The 19,583-nt window shown below is 44.2% G+C and overlaps 1 protein-coding gene across 1 annotated transcript; it reads left to right on the top strand.

Annotated features, from left to right (window-relative positions):
- Positions 1-5,813: 5,813 nt before the first annotated feature.
- tie1 (tyrosine kinase with immunoglobulin-like and EGF-like domains 1) lies at positions 5,814-18,403 on the top strand. Its single transcript, XM_068743227.1, has 23 exons — positions 5,814-5,862; positions 6,345-6,641; positions 7,069-7,179; positions 7,287-7,442; positions 7,760-7,891; positions 8,087-8,227; positions 8,307-8,435; positions 8,583-8,728; positions 9,324-9,468; positions 9,614-9,772; positions 9,913-10,053; positions 11,645-11,935; positions 12,365-12,558; positions 12,696-12,842; positions 12,919-12,982; positions 13,064-13,174; positions 15,682-15,872; positions 15,954-16,067; positions 16,213-16,283; positions 17,067-17,107; positions 17,896-17,992; positions 18,078-18,177; positions 18,270-18,403. The coding sequence occupies exons 1-23, from the start codon at positions 5,814-5,816 to the stop codon at positions 18,339-18,341; spliced, it is 3,099 nt and encodes a 1,032-aa protein (XP_068599328.1). The 3' UTR covers positions 18,342-18,403.
- The last annotated feature ends 1,180 nt before the right edge of the window (positions 18,404-19,583 follow it).

Raw genomic sequence — 19,583 nt, 5'->3', positions numbered from 1 at the left:
GCTCCTCCGTGCATCGCTGCGCTACACGTCTGGGGACCTGCTATCTTTGGGAGAGTCATGTAGAAGCCAACACATTTTTAACAGGATTCAAATGTGCATTTTTATTCCCCCCCCCATTCGGCAAGGAATTTGTGTTGAATGTCTCAGATGGTAATAATATTTTACACAGTGCTTGCTCCTTTTCCCGATTTGGCCTGCAGAACAGATTTGTATCGGCAGCTTCCTCTGGAAGTGTCCATCTGTCAAATTATTTAGTGGGGTACATGATCGGGTTTGAGAGCCGTATAGTATAGTCTATATTGGCTGCTTGTTAAATCTCAACACAGATCCATTCTCATGGGCCGGTAGATGGAAACCGCCAGAGAGCATAAAACCCAAGCTGTGTCCAGCTGCTGCGAAAAAACAAATGTTCTCATTAATATAAAATATTTTATGATCAAGCAGTGTTTTTGTAGGATAGTTTCTTTTAAGGCATAAAAATACAAAATAAAACAATCTATGATTTCCATCCCAAACACAGAGGTGCAGGTTTTGGCATTCATTCATTAATTGTGCATGAAAAAAAACAAGAATCGCTATTGTTTGAACTTGAGCATGATGGTATATAAAAGCTTGTTGTTTTTTTAAATGGTGCACAGAAGCAAGGCCGAACCGGTGAGTCATTTCTGAAAGTGTCTTTGCGCATCCGTGTTTTGACACCAATTTTGTCTTTTCTGCATTCCTCCTATTTATTAGCTGATGACAACAAAGATCTGTGATTAGTGTTTCGATCAATGTTAGTGTGCAAAAAACAATCAGGACAGGAGTTGAGACCCTCCACCTCGATCCCTGCCATCGCCTCCACAGGCCTTTTCCTGCCTGGAGGGTGATTCCTGCCCCTACGCACCCTCCACTTCCTCCACACACATATCAGCCTCCAGCAGCAGTGCCTCTTCCTGAATGTGGCTCAAGTTCTCTGGACACCATGGACAAGCAACAACAACTAATCCATCTCTCTCTCTCTTTCTCCCTCCCTCCCACTCTCATTCTTCCATTTTATACTTTATTTAGATTCTGGTATTTTTTGATTTGCTCTATTTTCAGGTTTCTTCAGGTAACATGCTGCATGATTAGCTTTTCCGAGGCGTCTGTGGTCTCTGTTTGTGTCGTAAGGCACATTTGTACAAAATCCCACAATTTATTTTTGCCTTTTGGCACCAAGTTTAGCACCAACTTCTTCTGACCCATGTGCAGAATTGTGCACGTGCTGGATTCTGACCCGGGATGCCCAAAACCATCTGGCACAAAACTTTGAAAGAGGTCATTGAAACATTTGTGTCTGCCTAAAATGTAGTAATTCTACAGATTCTTCACCTACAGTAGAAGCCGACTAAATGCTGTTATGATTAGTGCTTCCTATGTCTGGCCTGGAGGCGCACCATAACACCGTTACTGAGGGTCCTCTGGAACCAGGTCAGCCGCAGGTACAGCATCAACATCCCTGATTACATGCAGGGTTTGTTTGGTGTCAGGCTGGTGGGTCAGACTACGCTGTCTCTGGCGATGGATCAGATCGCCCCAGCCTCACCTTAGGAGGCAGGTTGGGAGACTGGCGTCGCTGCAGGGGTCGTTAATGTGTTTTTTCTTCTTTCACAACTAGACTGATGAATGACAGGAAGTAAAACGGTAGGAAAATGTTGATTCATCCCAGCGGCATTAGTGTGTCTGTACGGATGTGACTATAGGTGTGGGTGCAAGACGGGGCATTAAATGGAACTTTCAAATCGGCGCGTTTTAAACTCATTTAATGATAAACTAAATGCATACACTTCACAAAATGATCAGCTGCCAAGACAAATATGGATACTTAAAGAAAATTGCCTCTGTATTAACATTAAGCATCATTTCAGTACTTTTCTTTTCCTTGTATACCTTGGCTGCTGCAGCACCAATGATGCAAATGAGATCTTTTCTATACCAACATGGATAAACATTTATAAAAGATGATTGTATTGACAGGTCTCATTCACTCTGAAAGGATTCAAACTTGGTTTTAAGGTATACATCAGAATTAGGGTAACATAGGTAGAGTTGGGTTGGACAATTAGTTGTGATGGTTAAGTTTCATACTAGGGGCTGCAGTATGTCAGCGATGGTACACACAAGAACAAAGAGGTGCACTTTCCGTGTCTGTATGTGTGTGGCATGTTCATAAAAATCTAAAGTCAGCTTCTGGGATTAAGACAATATCGCATGCAGCCCACAACTGTGCACCAATACTGATTCAGCCCTCTGTCAGACTGGCTTAATATTTTCTCGCCCCCTTCTAGTTTGTTTCCCATCATTCCCTGTCTCAATCCCATTGTTGGGGATGTGTTAGCATCAAGGTTACTTAAATGGCCCTTCATCTGTATGAGAAAGTGTACAGTGGAAAGTGGCAGGACGCATGGGGCAGAAGAGGAAGCCCCATGCAGCAAAGGTTGGGGGCCGACGTCTTAATTTGGTCGTGAACTAAATTCACTCCTGTTTTTAGCACTATTGGACAAGTAGGTGGCTCAGCGTCCTACAATTGATCGAAGTAAAAGTGAGGGGTTTCTAAGTACGTGTGGGGATGGATGAAAGGGAGAACGTTTGGGTGTTTGAGAGGTGTGAGCGACACCCTTGATTAGGCTCCCAGGGCCCACGAGGATCACTGCGTGTGGAACCCGGCCAGCTTTCCACACAATGACAGGAAATGGGAATTTAATACAAACTTTCTCACAAAGTCTTAGAGACCTCCCGTCACTCTTGTCGGTCTCGCTTCCAGTCGCCGCCATCTTTGCCATCAGCACCTCCTCTGTTAAAACCCACAACAACGCATCATAAACAACTCAAACATGCGTGGGAGTGTAGCGGTAGATTTGCTGTCTGAGACGATTTAGCTAGCAACAGTCTTGACTTCTGTAAGTAAGTAAGTAAGTAAGTGATAAGCGTAAGCGCTAATTAAAGCAGTCGCGTTGCATTTATACGTGGAATCATTTTTTATGAGGAGTGTGTGTGTGTCATCAAATCCATCGAGTTAGCTGATAGCATGATAGCTCTCTGGCACAGGCATCGGACAGTAAAACATACATGTCAAGTATTCCAAAGGGCGATAATTTTAAATTCAACTCATGAAACTTAAACTTAAAAACCTTGTAAAATATATTTTGACATAATCTTCTACGGTCACTGAAGGCAGATTGCTTGGACCACTTATTCCCACTTAACCTCCTTCTTGCCCTCCTTTCTTCATCATTCTCTTTTTGTTTCATTTCTTTTGACTTTCCTCCTTCCTGTCATCTTTGCTTTCTTCCAAAATCAACCCAGCAAAAGCGCCAATATTTATTAAGTTTGCATGACTATGAATTTTATTTATGTAATGTCACATGTATTTCCACCTCTTCACTGTGACCCGGCATTATCGTGTGCAGGGCTGAGAATGATTGTTTGCTCCAGATTTTCATTGTTGTTTTGCCCGGGAAAGCAGTAATGTGCTTTTTGAACTTGACCGGGAGACACACTGAGCCATAACTTTGTCTGGTAGTGCCATAAAACAAGCAGCAGACACTCCAACAACAAACATGGTTCATAATTACTGTAGCAACAAAGAGCCTCAGATACAATGGCTAAATGTCTGAGTAGCGCAGAGTGTCCTCCAACTTTGATGTCCACACAACTAGAATAATTTCCTTCACACACACACACACACATGCACTGGCACACACACCATTTTTATACATTAAACCGCAAATGCATGCATAATGCATATACAGTATGCACACACATGTCCTTGCACATATACACATGCACTCACAAAAAAGCGCCTACTCCTGCTTTCTGGCTGCCGACAGCCTTAATGCAGCCAAAGGGCGAAGCATCTGTGTTGACCCAGCCTTCAGTCTCTTCCCTTCTGGCTTCCTATCGAGGCTCCGCCAAGCTGTGTCTGTAGCACGCAACGTTTTTCTGTCTTCACTCTCTTCGTGCTTCCTCCATCTCCAAACTCTAATCACATAATCCAAATAAAATCTGCATCTGCAGAAAGGTGACGTGCAAAGCAATTATAATTTGACAGTACAGTTTGTGGTATTTTGTTTTGTTGTGCACCTTTGGATGTACTTTACTAAAGGATGGGCTGCATTCAGAACTGTGGATTTGGCAGTGTGACAGTTCGGTATCATTGTTTGCAACCCCATGTCTGTAAGGACTATTTGAAGTGTGTACAGAGGAAATAAGAGGGTTTTTAAATGATGTTGTTTTGGCTTGTGAGCTGCACAGGTCAAGCCACCGGGTCAAGGGGACAGCACAGATCTGCCTTATGGGCGCCAAGGTGCTTTCTTGCCAAGTCATTAAATCGAAACTGTGCACGTACTCATTTTCATGAAATCTTTTATCATTTTTACCACCTTTAAATGATTGGACTGGACATCTCCGTCCTGTAATTTCAGGTTTTCATTCAAACACTGTGCCCTCTCATGCCAAATTATAATTTAATTCAGCTTTTTCCTGAACTGTTTTAATACAGTGAAAGAGTCCTTTCAAATTAAAGAAACCTATGAGAGCTCTTACGATCAGAAAAACAGGAAATCTCAAACAATAAGAACTTCAAGTCGATTGTCTGAAGCCTCAAACTCAAAACGTGAACTCAGCCTGATGGCTTCTGCAGAGAAAACGATTTGGGCCGAAGCGAGACAGAGCAAAAGAGATGGTGGTAGGACATGCAGAGGAGACACAACAAGCATATTGTTCCTCATTTCCTGACACTGACTGATTGTAACTGAGGGGGGGAGGAGGCTGATCATAAATGATGCAGGGATGGAGGCCAACATGTCCAAGTGAAAGGAGAAAGCTGTTGAATGTGGCAAAACATTATCCAGCTGCTGCATTTTGGATGTTTCGACTCAGAAAGTCAAGGATTACAGTTAAATGCATGTGAACCCTTTGTGGCATGTACTTCAGAATGTAGGTTTTAATCGCACAGGCGCGCAGGTATGATGATGATGATGAATATATTTATTAGATAGAATGTTAGAGTACAAGTACCGTCACACAGTAGCATGTATTACAGTACAAGTACAGTCAAACATCCTGTCTAAGAGGAGCATTTCAAAAAAGCCCTTGCGGTCTTGTTTCCGTTGAAAGTCCTTCGTACATAAATCATCGACATTTAACAATACAAATAAAAATAAAACCAATATTAAATTACTCAATTGATGCAAAATAACAATTAAAAATAATAATAATAATTTTACACCACAGATGCAAAATAACAATAAATTAAACATTAATTACACCCCAGATGCAAAATTACAATAAATTACAACACTGTATATAAAGTTATGACGACACAGCGACAAACTAAGAAAAGTGAAAACGCAATTAATGCTGATTCAGTTTACATAAGCTTTAACCAAATCGGTTCAGTCGGGCATCGCATTGGAACAAGAAAGTGACAAAGTATGAACCCCCATCTGTTTCATTGGGATCGGGGAGGTCCGGCGCGCCAGCAGTCCTCCGCTGTCCGGTGACGCTCTTCCTTCCTTTCCCTCCCTGCCGGGAGAGCTGAGCTTTACCGCTGAGCATTCTACTCTGTGGCGAGAGTACGGACGGTAATACCGCAGCATAACGCCTCACCAAACCTCGGTGGTCGTTACCGAGAGCTTTTACAACCGACCAGAAACTCCTGCTGATTCTCCAAGTTATGCGTAAAAAAGCGCATCTGCCGTCGTGACGCAGCGTCACCGATTTGGATGTACTGCTGTAGAAATCCGAATTATAAATAAATACAAAACATTTTCACAATGAGGATTATGACTATGATGCGGATTTTGTGGGTGCTTGTTTTGCGGTGCCTCGACTTATCAGGTAAGGGGAACCTTAATTTTCCGGTGTAGCGCTCAAAGTGATATTATATTACAGTCCGGAAAGCCAACCTTTATTTATACTGTTTTTTTCCTTTTAATTTTTCTCTTTATAAGAAAATGCTATTTTATATTAAATGAGATGTCGGAGCCAGTTGGGCAGAAAAGGGGGCTCATCCATGTTTCCTGTCATTGTTCTGCGTATCTCAAGCTAAAACACCAGGGAGAAGTCCTGATGAACGTCCTGACATGATTAGGGATTGGCCATTTTATATATATATATATATATATATATATAAACAACAACGTATGGACGTTGTTTTAAATTTGAACCCAATTTGTGCACAGAGGGATCTGACATTAGCAGATTCTCAATCCCTGTCTGAGGCGACAGCGTGATGTAAATGTCACTTTCATTAAGAAAGAAACGATGAGATTCAGGAAGCCTATTGTGGACGGTTTCTAACTCTGTACCTTGTCCTATAGATGCCGTCATCGACTTGACCATGATCTCCACAGCAGAGGTCACCAATGTCAATCACTTCACTATTTCCTGTATAAATGGAGAGCGCAGCCCTTCCCAGGTTGAGCTGGACATCAAGAGAGACAATAAAATTCTCATATTCCCCAAAAAGCCACATTTTAAAGTACACAAGTCCAGGAACAAGGAGGTGGTGGCCCGAGACTTCCGCGACCTCGACCACATTGGCATCTTCTACTGTGAATCAACCCAGGAAGGTCATCTGCCTGAGATGGTCACGATGATCAACAACTATGGCGGAGGTGGGTTCAGACTACAAACCGCGGGTGTTAAAACACGGAAATGGGATGATCTAGTCTGAGGGTTCTCCACCAGAGGATTTTTAACTCTGAATTTTCTTTACTCTGGTACATTTCAATAGGTGGTTTTCACTTACTGTACCACACAATCACAAAGTCAACATTAGATTAAGATATTAAGAAATAATCATGCTTAAATAAAATAAAAAAAATTAACAGAGCTATCTATTTAAAGAAAAACACTCACTGGCTCTTTAGACTTGAGGATCTCTGTTCTTGCATCAAGCAATTTCAATTTCCACTCAATGCCTTCCTTTGATGTTTGTCCCTTCTCTACTCTTGGTTCCATCTCTTGTTCTATCTTCTTCTCTACTAGCATCGCTTGCCATCCTGCTTTGTCATTGACCGTGCGCATATGTGTTCCTCGTAGCAAATTTTATCCCAGCTCACCTCACACTGACCGCTAACAAAGGAGAAGCAGTTCACCTCAGCATGCAGCTGCTCAGCTCCCAAAAGAGAGATGTTACCTGGAAGTATAATGGTGAGTTCAAGCTGTGGAAAAGGAGCCTCAAGCCAGTAGCATGACGGAGCATAGAGGACTGAAACTATCGCATTCATGTATGTTTTTTTTTTATGTCTCCTCTACAGGAAACTACTATTATATGACTCACTGGAATGATATGATCAACCACACAGCTGTGCTCACAGTGGAGAATGCAGCTTTTGCAAATCAAGGCATCTATAGTGCCAGCTACGTGGGGGACAGTCCCCTTCATGGGGCCTGGATGAGGCTCATTGTTAGAGGTTTGTTTCCGATCTGGCATTCACGTCTCTCAGGGTCAGGCGAGGCTTTCAGCTGGATGGGGAGATGTGATGTGGGATGTGATAGAGATGATAGCACGTTTACACTCTGACTGCCAAACGGTTGAAATCAACCAATAAATCAGCAGTAGGTTCAGACAGCATGTGTTTGTCCATTCAGAGTTCAGACTGTTAATAGACCGGAGGCTTTTGATTTTAAAGGCAAGTTTGAAAAGCATCTGTACAGGCTCTATATGCATGGATGTTACTTCTCATATAGTTTGTGTGCAGCTCTAAGTGATGCCGACTCGTTCCTGCAGACTGTCCCAGAAAGAAGTGGGGTCCTTATTGTGACAAAGACTGTCCAGAGTGTCTCAATGGCGGGGTGTGTCATAACGTTGATGGAGACTGTATATGCCCTCCTGGCTTCATGGGAACGCGCTGTGAGACAGGTCAGTCTGCAGGAGGAGGTTCTATCGACACTTGAATTTCTCCTGAGCATCATTTATAAGTGTTTATTCTCCAGAACCTTTTTTGACTATGAAACCAAATCCAACTTGGCAGACTACGTTCAGGAATAATACGGCAAAGCTCAAAGAATTAAAATAAGCACATTTATGAATTTGTCTTTGTCTGATGCTCCGCAGCCTGCAGAGAAGGAATGTTTGGGCGAAACTGCCAGCAGTCTTGCAACGCCGAGCTGAACTGCAAGGGGCTACGCTTCTGCCTGCCGGACCCTTACGGCTGCTCCTGCGCCAGCGGCTGGTTTGGGTACCGCTGTGACCGAGGTGAGATCACTTCACAGGTCACAGGTCCAGTTTTACCCAGTTGTTTGTGACACCATTCGGTCTGCTCTTCCGTTCTCAGCATGCCGTAACAACATGTATGGACCAGACTGCATGCTAAGCTGTAACTGCCAGAATGGAGGAGTTTGCAACCGTTTCAGCGGATGCCAGTGTCCCACAGGGTGGAGGGGACAGAACTGTGAGAAGTCCGGTAGGTTAAATTGCCTTTATCTCGCCGTGCATCCTCCGTGGAATGGAATCCTTTCCACTGATGCTTCATTTTTTTTACATTTTGTCTTTACATATTTTTATTCTTTTTCTGTGTCTTCTTAATCCCTCTTCTGTTCGTGTTATTCAGACCGGGCACCCCAGATTGTGGATTTGGAGAGTAATTTGGAATGGAATCTGAACTCCAGTCCCAAAATCTTTTGCTCAGCCGCAGGCAACCCCCTGCCCAGCCATGACAGCATCGAGCTGCGAAAATTGGACAGCACTGTACTCAAGGTAGGCAGGCAGGTTTTTACGTGCAACACAGTTGCCACGGTAATTTACTGTCAGGCTGGATACAGTTAAATACATGTACAGGTTGAATTGGAGTCTAATTTGAGGCCACACAGGAAGAGTGTGATCTTGTATGGTGGTTCACGAGGTGGGTGGGCACGACTGTGGCTGCTCGTGGAATCTAAATACTCTCCACAGTCCAATAATGCACTCATTGTAATATTCCTTGTTCCCAGCATCAATAGATAATGATGCTCTGGCTCTCATGCCCCAGATATTCATAAAAGAATAAACTTAATTTAGTCAAGCTCTGAGGAAGTCGACACAATAGCCCGAATGACTGTGGCAGCAAGCATGTGTTTATTTTGGGTGATAAGTCAAATTTTTGTTATTCCTTTGGTGCCATTTCCTCCAAAACAATAGATAATCTGATAAGGAATTGTTCCAGCAGGTCTCCTAGGCACTAAGACATTTCTCAGAGTGGGAACCTTTTTTTTTAACAAATATAAGGCAGCAGCAGAAAGCCAGAAAGGAAATAGAAATGTGGTCGTTTTTTCACGCTGCATTGCTTTCTGTATGTTGTACATTTTGCTCTCAGGCCTATCGTACTGTCATGGATTCACATAAAAGCACCGCCCTGTTTGAGATACCGCGTCTTAGCGCTCAACAAGGAGGGTTATGGGAATGCAGGGTGTCCACAAATGGAGGCCAGGACTCCCGCAAGTTCAACCTCACCATTAAAGGTTTGTTTTTCTGGTTTCCTCTTCAGTCAAAGTTGTAATAATAAACGCAAAGGAAAGGATATCATTGTGTAGCCTTTTCTACTTTACGAACGATCACAAAAAGGCAGAAAATACATTTTTGGAATCCTTTTCTGTGTTTACGCAGAGCCGCCTGTGCCCACCACTGCTCCCAAGCTGCTGGAAAAAAGGAGCAAGCAGCTACTGGTGATGCCGGTGGACTACTACAGAGGAGACGGCCCCATTGTCTCCACCAGGCTCCTCTACAAGCCTGTGGAGAATGGAGACTCTTGGTCCTCCATCATAGGTAAGCAAGCAGGGATATCGTTCAGAGATGTCACGCAAAGAAGGCAACCAAGAGACCCCCCATTACTTCAATGCAATTTGAGATCAGCCAAGGTGAAATATAATAATTAAAATACATACACAATCAGCATTTCCTGTCAGTTTATAGTGAAAAAGAGCCCATTACATTGATGAACCTGGAGCCTTCGACGCGCTACCGTGTCCGTGTCCAGCTGAGTCGACCCGGGGAAGGCGGAGAGGGGGCCCCGGGGCCGGAGGAAATCATGGAGACTGATTGTCCCGGTAAGATCCACAGATAAGTGGTCACTGTCCAGTTATTAAAGGTCACGGAACTTACTGTACATGAGTATATTTTTTCAGGAAATCTTGCCCCGGAACAAACATCTATAGTCTGGATGTCTAGACCGCAGCACTTAAGCAAGCATGATTATATTTTGTTTCTAATAAAAGACTAATAGTTTTCATCATTTTTGCTGAGTAGTGCTTTTCCCAGGCCTCGCGGAGCCAGATGTCTTTTCGCCAGCAAGCATCTGTCCGAATAGCTGAAGTATGGAGAAAACATAGAAAGGTGCCAGTGAGCTTTAATGGGCTGTGGACACTTTGCTGAGATAAAAGGAATACCCTGTCGGGATCCAGACCATAATAATAAAAAAATGAATAAACCTTTGTCCACTTGGAAAGATAGAACAAATAAAAAAAACGTGAAGAGCACAGGAACCATCATGGATAAAACTGAAATCTCAATATGTGGTTAGGTCTTTATAAAATGAATGTTTAAGAAGGTGCATTCATTTTTTTATGCCACTCTAGAGTTAATCACGTGGCTAACAGAGCGCTCTGCACATTTAAGTATTTTATGTTGAAAGGTAATAATTCAATACGTGCATGATTGCAAATCAATTATACTGAGAAAAGGAATGCTACTACCAATTAAACTGGGGTTCCTGGGGACGTTTGTCTCTCCCTTGTCTTTCCAGCGCTGAGTTCTGTGACCTGTGTGCAATGCATTGTGGGAGAATAGTGTATAATAGCCTATGTTATATGTCATAATAATTAAAACAAATAGCTCCACAACAACTGGAAAGTCAGCATAAACGTCCATACTAGTGTAATTTAGCGGGTTGTTATGAGCCAGCCGTCCTAACTGCTGTAGGAAAGGGTTGAAATATAATTTGAGGTAACAGTTCCCTCAGCAGGGGCAAATTTAGGGAATCGTTTCTGCACTAATGACATGAATTCCCAGGGAGATGCCGGTCCCCGTTGGTTCACTCTGTTTCCTTTTGCTGCAGAGCCCACAGTTCAGCCTCAGATTGACATCAGCTCGGTGGAGGGCCGGAACGCCACTGTGCGCTGGCAACTGCCCCCCAACAACGGCGTCAACGCCGCCGCGGCCAGTGGCTTTTTAGTGCAGCTCTTCGGGCCGCCACCCTCCAATGAGAAACTACTGGAGGAGACCACGGGGCTCAATGTGCTTTCCACAAAGTTCCACAACCTGGAGTATCAACAAGACTACACCGTGGTGGTGCAGCTCAGCAACTGTGGCAGCCATGGGCCGCCCTCCAAACCCTACCAGTTTCGCATCCACAGCCAGGGTAACTATAAGTCCCCTTAATAAGCTGCAGGAAAGCCTCTTCCTCCTCTTCAACGCAGTCGTATTTATTCAAACGTGAGGTGTAACTCCATTTACTGATGTTCGCGTCAGGTGATATTGTTTCATTTTAAGGGTAAACATACACAACAAATAATTCGGATTATTATCATGTTTGATTTAAATACTCACTTATTCGTGTTTCTCTCTGCCCAAAAAGTTAAAAATAAAATGTTTTGCCATTGATTGTAATTTTATTTTCCATCTGATTATTCTATCGCCCAGGTCCATCAGCCCCACGCAACGTCCAGGCCGTGCCGCTGTCCATCTCTGTCATCCAGGTGAGGTGGCAGCCCCCCGAAGATCCCAACGGGGGCATCGTTAAATACATCATAGAGTACCAGCCGATGGGGCAGGGGAGCCCTCACCCTTGGGTGGACACAGACGATGGAAACAAGACCATCAAAGATGTGACGGCTCTCAACACCAGCACTCAGTATCAGTTCAGAGTGAGGGCGTTCTCCAAAGTGCCGGGAGAGTGGAGCAAGTTGGTTGAGGCGATGACGCAAGGAGATGGTGAGTCGGGAGGCCATTGAGTATCTTCATCCTGCTTCGGTACAGCCAGATCTACTATCCTGCAGTCCAAATGAATCACAGGATATTGATTGATCGGTTCAGTTTCACATGACTAATTTGAAATATGGGATATGATAAAAGGCTTTGAGAAAGTTTTGGCAAGTTTTGAGACAGTTTTGGCAAGTCATCCTTTTTAAATAGTCCCACATACTGAAATGTGGTTTCTTAGACTTGGATTTATTTTCCCTTTCAAACCAAAAATAGCTCCTTGTGGAACAATGTTGGAATTTTCCCAGGTGACATTAAACAAGACCACCCAAGCAAGGACGCTGCTTGACTTCAGAAAAGAGGACGTGCAGTCGACGGCCTATTTATCTCCACTATCTGAAAATAATAATTTACATCTTTTTTTCCTCTCCGCCGCCAAAGATCTTGAGAGTCAATCCTCGACCACCCAGGGTGTGACTGGGAGGCCCCCGGGGGATGGCTACCAGCTGTTTGTGGCGGTTGTCAGCTCGGTATCTGTCACCTGCGTGACTATCCTGCTGGTGCTGTTAGCTCTGTTCTTCATCCGCAAGACCCTCGTCAACCGGCGGCGTACATTCACCTACCAATCCGGATCGGTAGGGACTTGTTTGAGATATTCTTAGCATCATTGTGAGGGATAATATAACTCTGGGTAGACATGACAGCAGATCTTACAAGGAACTTTATTATAATTGTATTTATTTGCCAAGCTTAAGTCGATTTATTCTCCCAGGGTGAGGAGACTATTCTGCAGTTTAACTCAGGAACCCTCACCCTGACACGGAGGCCAAAACCAACGCCAGAGCCCCTCACCTATCCGATCCTGGAGTGGGAGGACATCAAGTTTGAAGATGTCATTGGAGAGGGCAACTTTGGCCAGGTGCTCTTCCTCCTTCTGACTTTTCTTCTCCTCCTCAGGAGTTAAACAATTAAACTCACAATTCTTTCCACACCAGGTCATCAAAGCCATGATAAAGAAGGATGGCAGTAAAATGAGCGCCGCTATCAAGATGCTGAAAGGTAACTTTGGTGCAGAAACATGATGCTTTGCTTGCGTAATGGTTGTTTAACGCCGCTGTGTCTGTGCTGATCCTCCTGCAGAGTTTGCTTCAGAGAACGACCACCGTGACTTTGCAGGGGAGCTGGAGGTGCTGTGCAAACTCGGCCAGCATCCCAACATCATCAACCTGATAGGCGCCTGTGAGAACAGAGGTGAGTGGGTGACACCTTGTGGCCATTTCAAGTTATGACTTCTGAAGATGCAATGACGATTCAATTTTATTGTCGTGATTCTACCATGCTATAAAAAAAACCACTAGGTTCAATTCTTAGTGCTTGAGATCCAAACAGCTTATTCCATATAATTCTCTTCCATCTGCAGCTGGGAAGCACCAGAACACGTTCATCCTACATAATCCTTGCATGTCATTTGTGTAATTTGTCCATGTGCGTCACACGCATACTGCAGTTTCATGTACAGTATTCATGTATTTGTCTAAGGTTTCCTTGGCGACTGTGCTGACTTTGGAGTATTAGTTTCAGACGGCTGCATCTGAATTTAATCGCTTTTGTTTGATCAAATATTGACAACAAAGAGGAAGTGCAATTTGGGGATGACATCAGTTGGGACATTAACAAACCTAATCAGCCATGAAAAAATAAACATCTGATTAATACGACATGTTTCCTCACCGGTGTCAGTTTCAGGTTGCAATTAACTCTGTGAACCGTCTCTCATGTTGAACTCAGGCAGGTTCATTGCCTTTTATTCAATGATAAAAGTATGCATGGACGGATGCCTTTTATTCAGCACACACTCCTTAACTTACGTAAATCTGCTTTAAATTTTCTCCTGAGGCATTAGCATTGTGAAATAATTAGATGCGTGCAGCAGGAATCTGGCATTGGGCTGCGGAATGACAGCATTAGGAGGTGGAAATTAACATTTTGTCCAAAGCAAGATAAAGACTGGATAACACAATTGATGTTCTCCTCCTCCTTTCGCCATGTGGTATTAATTTCAGTGACATTGCTCCCAGGAAAGGAGGTAATTCATTGTGTCTTCCTCCCTTTTTGGGGAGGAGAAAGCCCAGTAATCCATATACAGTGAAAGGAGATGCCTGTGTGCTTTATGTGTCACGGCCTAAGGCAGGTAAGAACCCAATTGCGAGGCGGTTGAGTGGGAATAGCAAAACAGCTTTTATCGTCAGTTAGGACGATCAGGCACAGGGAAGGCCTAAGAGGCAGGCAGGGTCGGTACACGGGAGGTCGGTTTGAAGCGCTGGAGAGTAGTAACATCACTGACAATCTGGCAAGGGGTGTGGTGTGTGAGCAGAGTATATGTAGTGTCCGGGCTGATTGCTGATGTGGTGCAGGTGATGACGGGAACACAGGTGACGGGAATGAGCTGATTGCAGGAGCACCGGGAGGTGAAGACAGGGAGAGTTAGTGGGGGAATGAAACAGGCCCGCCTCAAGGGTGAATTTAAAGTGCCCGGTATATTTAAAGTATCGGGTGCTGTTGGAATGCAAAGAGAACATTTCAATACATCAGGATGCCATCAAAATGTGTGATTTTTCTAACACCATATTGGAGGCAATCACATGTTAGATATTAACATGGCAGGCGAGGCAAATACAGAATAGAAAAATATAGCCCATGAAGGAAATAATAGTAAAGACTTCAATCAAAGAGGTGGATTTCATTTCCTTCTAGAAGAATCTGTGTCGAGAATTTCATGTATTTAAATCCAATAAATTCTGATCAGCGTAATCCGTTGCAGTTGAGAAGCATGATTGTGTTACAACTGCGGGATCAAGCGCTTTGTCTGCTCCGTCCATCCGCCTGTGATTTTTCTCCCCGCACATATGGTATTAGCAAATTGCGCTGGCGCTCTATCAAGCACCGTTGAAGTCAACACAAAACCCTTCCAACAAGCACCAATGCCTCAGACCTGTAGGATCTCTGGGCCTGGCTGGAAGCCACCGGCTGTTAGCGGAGCCTCAACCGTCTGCTTGAGATCTGTGGGGATCCCATGAAAGGCTTGGCTTTTCTCTTGTCAGGGTCAAGACAGAATCTCTCATCTCTCTCGGGTCTGTTGCACAGAGGCCAGCCAAGGCCATAGTCCCAGTCTTAAAGAGTGCTTTCCTTTCTGTGTATACATCTGCACGGATCGGGAGATTAAACCTGTTCTGGCAGAGGCTTGTCCAAAAATGATCCTCTCATGTCAAATGCATTACGTATGTCACCAATAGCATTCAAATCTTATAGTAAGACATCAAACATCATAAAACAGGAACAGCTTTATCTACTGGGCCCTGAAAACTGCTATTTGTTCATCCAAATCGCCTCATGCTTTCCATTGGCTTGGTTCTAACGCTAAACTTTTGCCTTCATGTAGTTTAGACTGATCCCACCTCTTCCTCCACCCTCCCCATCTGCCTCTGGCCTCCAGTTTGAACTCCACACATCAAACCTCATCTAATGCGGCGACTTTCTTTCTCCTGTCAGCATTTTATACGAATCATTACGCAACTTGGCAGGCCGACATCCGCTAATAATATCTAGCGTGCTGTTTGGACACAGTCAAAGGATGAAACACAAAATTGCCTTGGACCGAAATGTTGGCTAGTACTAACTGTGCCATGAAACATTCTCCTTTTCATCATTGTTGTATTCCTACATTGCAGTATTACTGCATTTACTTTTGTCTTCTTCAGGTTACCTTTACATTGCCATCGAATACGCGCCTTACGGAAACCTCCTGGACTTCCTGAGGAAGAGCAGGGTGCTGGAAACCGATCCCGCCTTTGCAAAGGAGCACGGCACCGCTTCCACGCTCACCTCACACCAGCTGCTGCAGTTCGCTGTCGACGTGGCAACAGGGATGCACTACCTCAGTGACAAACAGGTAGGAGGAGGAGGAGTGTGTGATGCGTGAGGTTACCTGTAAACTGTGTGTGTACCGTCTTGGCACTCTCCTCTCCTCTAGTTCATCCACAGGGATTTAGCAGCCAGGAATGTCCTTGTCGGAGACAACCTTGTGGCAAAGATAGCAGACTTTGGCTTGTCCCGAGGGGAGGAAGTTTACGTTAAGAAGACGATGGTGAGTAATGGAAGGGGGGGGTCGCACACGGTCATTGGTTTTATTATAGATGCTTGTAATGAAATGATTTCTGTCTTCCATTAAAGTAAGAGAGGATTAATGCCGTCGATCTCAGAAGCGTTGACGGGATTCTGTTGCCTTTCAGGGGAGGCTGCCTGTACGCTGGATGGCCATCGAGTCCCTGAACTACAGCGTCTATACAACCAAGAGTGATGTGTGAGTTCACGTCAACTCACCTCTCCAACGACTGTAACAGAAATCATTGCATGCAGGTGGGGTTAAAAAAATTAAATCTAAAATAGACCTGCAGTAGAACTGAAGACCTGGCATATTGAAAAGCATGGCAGGCAAGTGGTCCACTCCCACTTCCTGAAATGCATTCTTAATCAATTAATTCTGTCTCAGCTCTACTTTTGCATGGCATGAAACTTGTTAAAATGATCTCAGGCTCTTGTGACACTTTTATTATGTAGTTCCACAAAGTTCCTGCCCACAGAAAACAACAAATCATCCCTCTGTCACCGGCGGCGTGATAACAGTGGGCTGTGTAAGCGATAAGCACAACCAGGAAACCTCGGGTACCAGCTAGCGGACAGCCTGAGACGTTGGTCTGTTAAAAGTAACACATTTATGCTCAAGGGAGAGCAAGTTTGAAGAGCGTGTAGATCCAGAGAAAGCTGTAAACACTGAAAGTGCTAGGCAGAGATGGAGTGAAATCACTCCCGGAGGGGAGGAGATAAGGTTTGGACAAGAGGATGCACAGACAACACAAACATTAAAGTTTACCACGCAACACTGATGCACAAACGGGCATTTGATCATTTGCTTTAGGTGCAGATTTGCAGATTCCACTCAATGTTGGGTTCTCTGCAAGGTTTAATCCTCCAATCACAAATGATCAACAACGGATGAAGTGTGTAATGGTTTTGGGTGGGGGGGGGGATTCCTTATGTGCTCTCCATGTGTTCCTTACATTTCTGCCCTGCATCTTCCCTCCAGGTGGTCTTTTGGCATTCTTCTCTGGGAAATTGTAAGCTTAGGTAAGCAGGCGTATTCTCGTCTCAAGAGTTCATGAACTCTAAAACTGTAAAACAACTGATGGACATCAATGAGAAATTTGGAAAGTAAATAGAAGCCCCAGTATGGTTTTTGCTTTCATTTCTAACAAGTTGAGGTTAATATTTAGGAAATTTTAAGCACATAATTAATATAAATTCATTGACATTTGTGATTCTGCAAGAGAGGTTTTGAATCAGCCAGATTTGGAATCCAGCCGTAAAGACTTAGAAGTATGACATTTACCATGGTGGGAGAAAATAGATGGAAATATGATCTGGTTCCAGAAGACTTCATCCCAAAACATGAAATGAACCTTCCAGGGTGAAGCACTATCAAGTCTGATTACGTGTCTTCCAGATTTGGCACCCGCCTCCTGTTTCAGCATTGATTAAGTTGTTTGAAATGAATGAAATTTCATCTGAAGTCTAAACATCGCACATCGTGAGGCCAGTTGGATTCACCGCCCATTTCTCTGAAACAAAATTGGCTTATAAAGAAATGAAAATTAATTTCATAGGCAACAGCTCTGGGGGCCATTTTTTCAGCCAACGTGCCAATCTTCTGTGAACAGTCTCAAAGCTTTTACCTCAACTTGGAAGCGAAAGCGAAGGGCTCTGTTTCTGTCTTTGATGAGCATATGTTGAATTGTGTGGCTTCCTGTGGTTTAATTGATGCTAAACTGATGGTGACATCATCATTATCGCTGCTCGACTCACGCTTACCCCCATCATTGTGATCACACATCCCTTCTCTCGTATTGGCTTGTCAGGTGGCACACCATATTGTGGCATGACTTGTGCTGAGCTTTACGAAAAACTGCCCCAGGGCTACAGGATGGAAAAACCCAAAAACTGTGACGATGAGGTGTAAGTACTCCACATCGAATCTGGAACGACCAGCTGAAGCTGTATTCCTGTATTTGACCATATTCATGATTTTGCTCCTGGCCAGCTATGAGTTGATGAAGCAGTGCTGGAGGGATCGACCCTATGAGAGACCCCCTTTCTCCCAAATCTCTGTCCAGCTCAACCGGATGCAGGAGGCGAGGAAGGTAATGCTGCATTCACACAATGTCGGCAGAAAGGGAAGAATGGGAAAATGTCCTGTCGTTACCACTTGAGAGTATTTCTATCCATCTTCTAGGCCTATGTGAACATGGCTCTCTTTGAGAACTTCACCTATGCTGGGATAGACGCTACAGCTGAGGAGGCCTGACTACCAGCCCCCGCAGACCCTAGCACGTCACGTAGCCCCAAGAGGAAATCCCGAGGATGGTCGCCGCGTTACTGCCACCTCCCTGCTGCTCAACATCGAGACAGGAGGACCAGGCGCTCCACCAGAGCCACCCAGCTATAGATGGAGGACTGTGAAAGGACACTGTGTGGAGGTACCAGAGGGATTGGGAGAGGAATAATATTGTGGGACCTCGGATATAGACTGTTGCCGAACCTTTTGGGCAATACCGACCCCTCGCCACTACAAAACCAGTCCCAGAAAGAAAGAAAAAAAAGGACTTATCATACCTCTGACAGAGGATTGGACTGTTTTTGTCGAGGGATGAGGGGAAACAGTAAATAAGAAGCTACATGACTTGCTGAAACACCACAGGGTCTGTGGGGTGTCGATGCTGGACTTTATCTCCTCTGCATTGCTGCAAATGGAGAGTGGAAAAATTATAATGACTCAAGATAATTCAAGTTCTCTAAGGATGAAGGACACATGCAATGTAGCGATGATTCACACCGTCTGTCTTTTATATGTCTGTCGCTGCCACTGTACAGTATGTACTTTATAAAGGACACGTCCCACCTGATCTAGTTACAGACCGATGTCACTGCAACCGTGGTTGACGCTTAATGTGACTGATGCAGTCATTGTACTTTAACTCTGTAAACCGTCCTGCATTATATAGCGATATATCAATTATACGAGAATGTACGGCGTGTTTTCTATTAACTGATTTCTAGAATAAAGGTTTTGTGTGGTGACTGGCATCACCACAAGCACTTGTTCCATTTGTCCAGTTTCAGTGACGTAGATGATGTTAAATTTAGCAAATGTTTTTGGTTTTGTGTTTTTGGATTATTTTTTTTCCTCGGCCTGGCGGATCGTGAGAATGGTGGGAAACCACACGCATGTCTACTCGGAGGGGGCCGCTTTGCCGCTCGGAAAGATAAGGAAAACTGATATCCTTTGCTGCCCTGAGCTGATCTGTCACCGGGTTTCCTCTGCAAATCAACCGCAGGAGCAGAACTGTCCATCAAACAAAGGGGGGGGGGGGCTTCCTGTCGACAAGCCACGCATGATCAGTACAACATTCATGAATGCAATTAAGGAACAATGCACATTTTAATCGCTCGTTTGTTTGTAGCTGGTTTAGGATTAAGAAAAGGAAAATAAATCGACAGTTATTTACCCTGCTGTCCATCTGCAGGTTTATTCACCACATGCATCTTC

The sequence above is a fragment of the Brachionichthys hirsutus genome, chromosome 9 (assembly GCF_040956055.1).
Source record: "Brachionichthys hirsutus isolate HB-005 chromosome 9, CSIRO-AGI_Bhir_v1, whole genome shotgun sequence".
Taxonomy (NCBI): Eukaryota; Metazoa; Chordata; class Actinopteri; order Lophiiformes; family Brachionichthyidae; genus Brachionichthys; species Brachionichthys hirsutus.
This window is presented reverse-complemented; position numbering and strand designations above follow the sequence as displayed.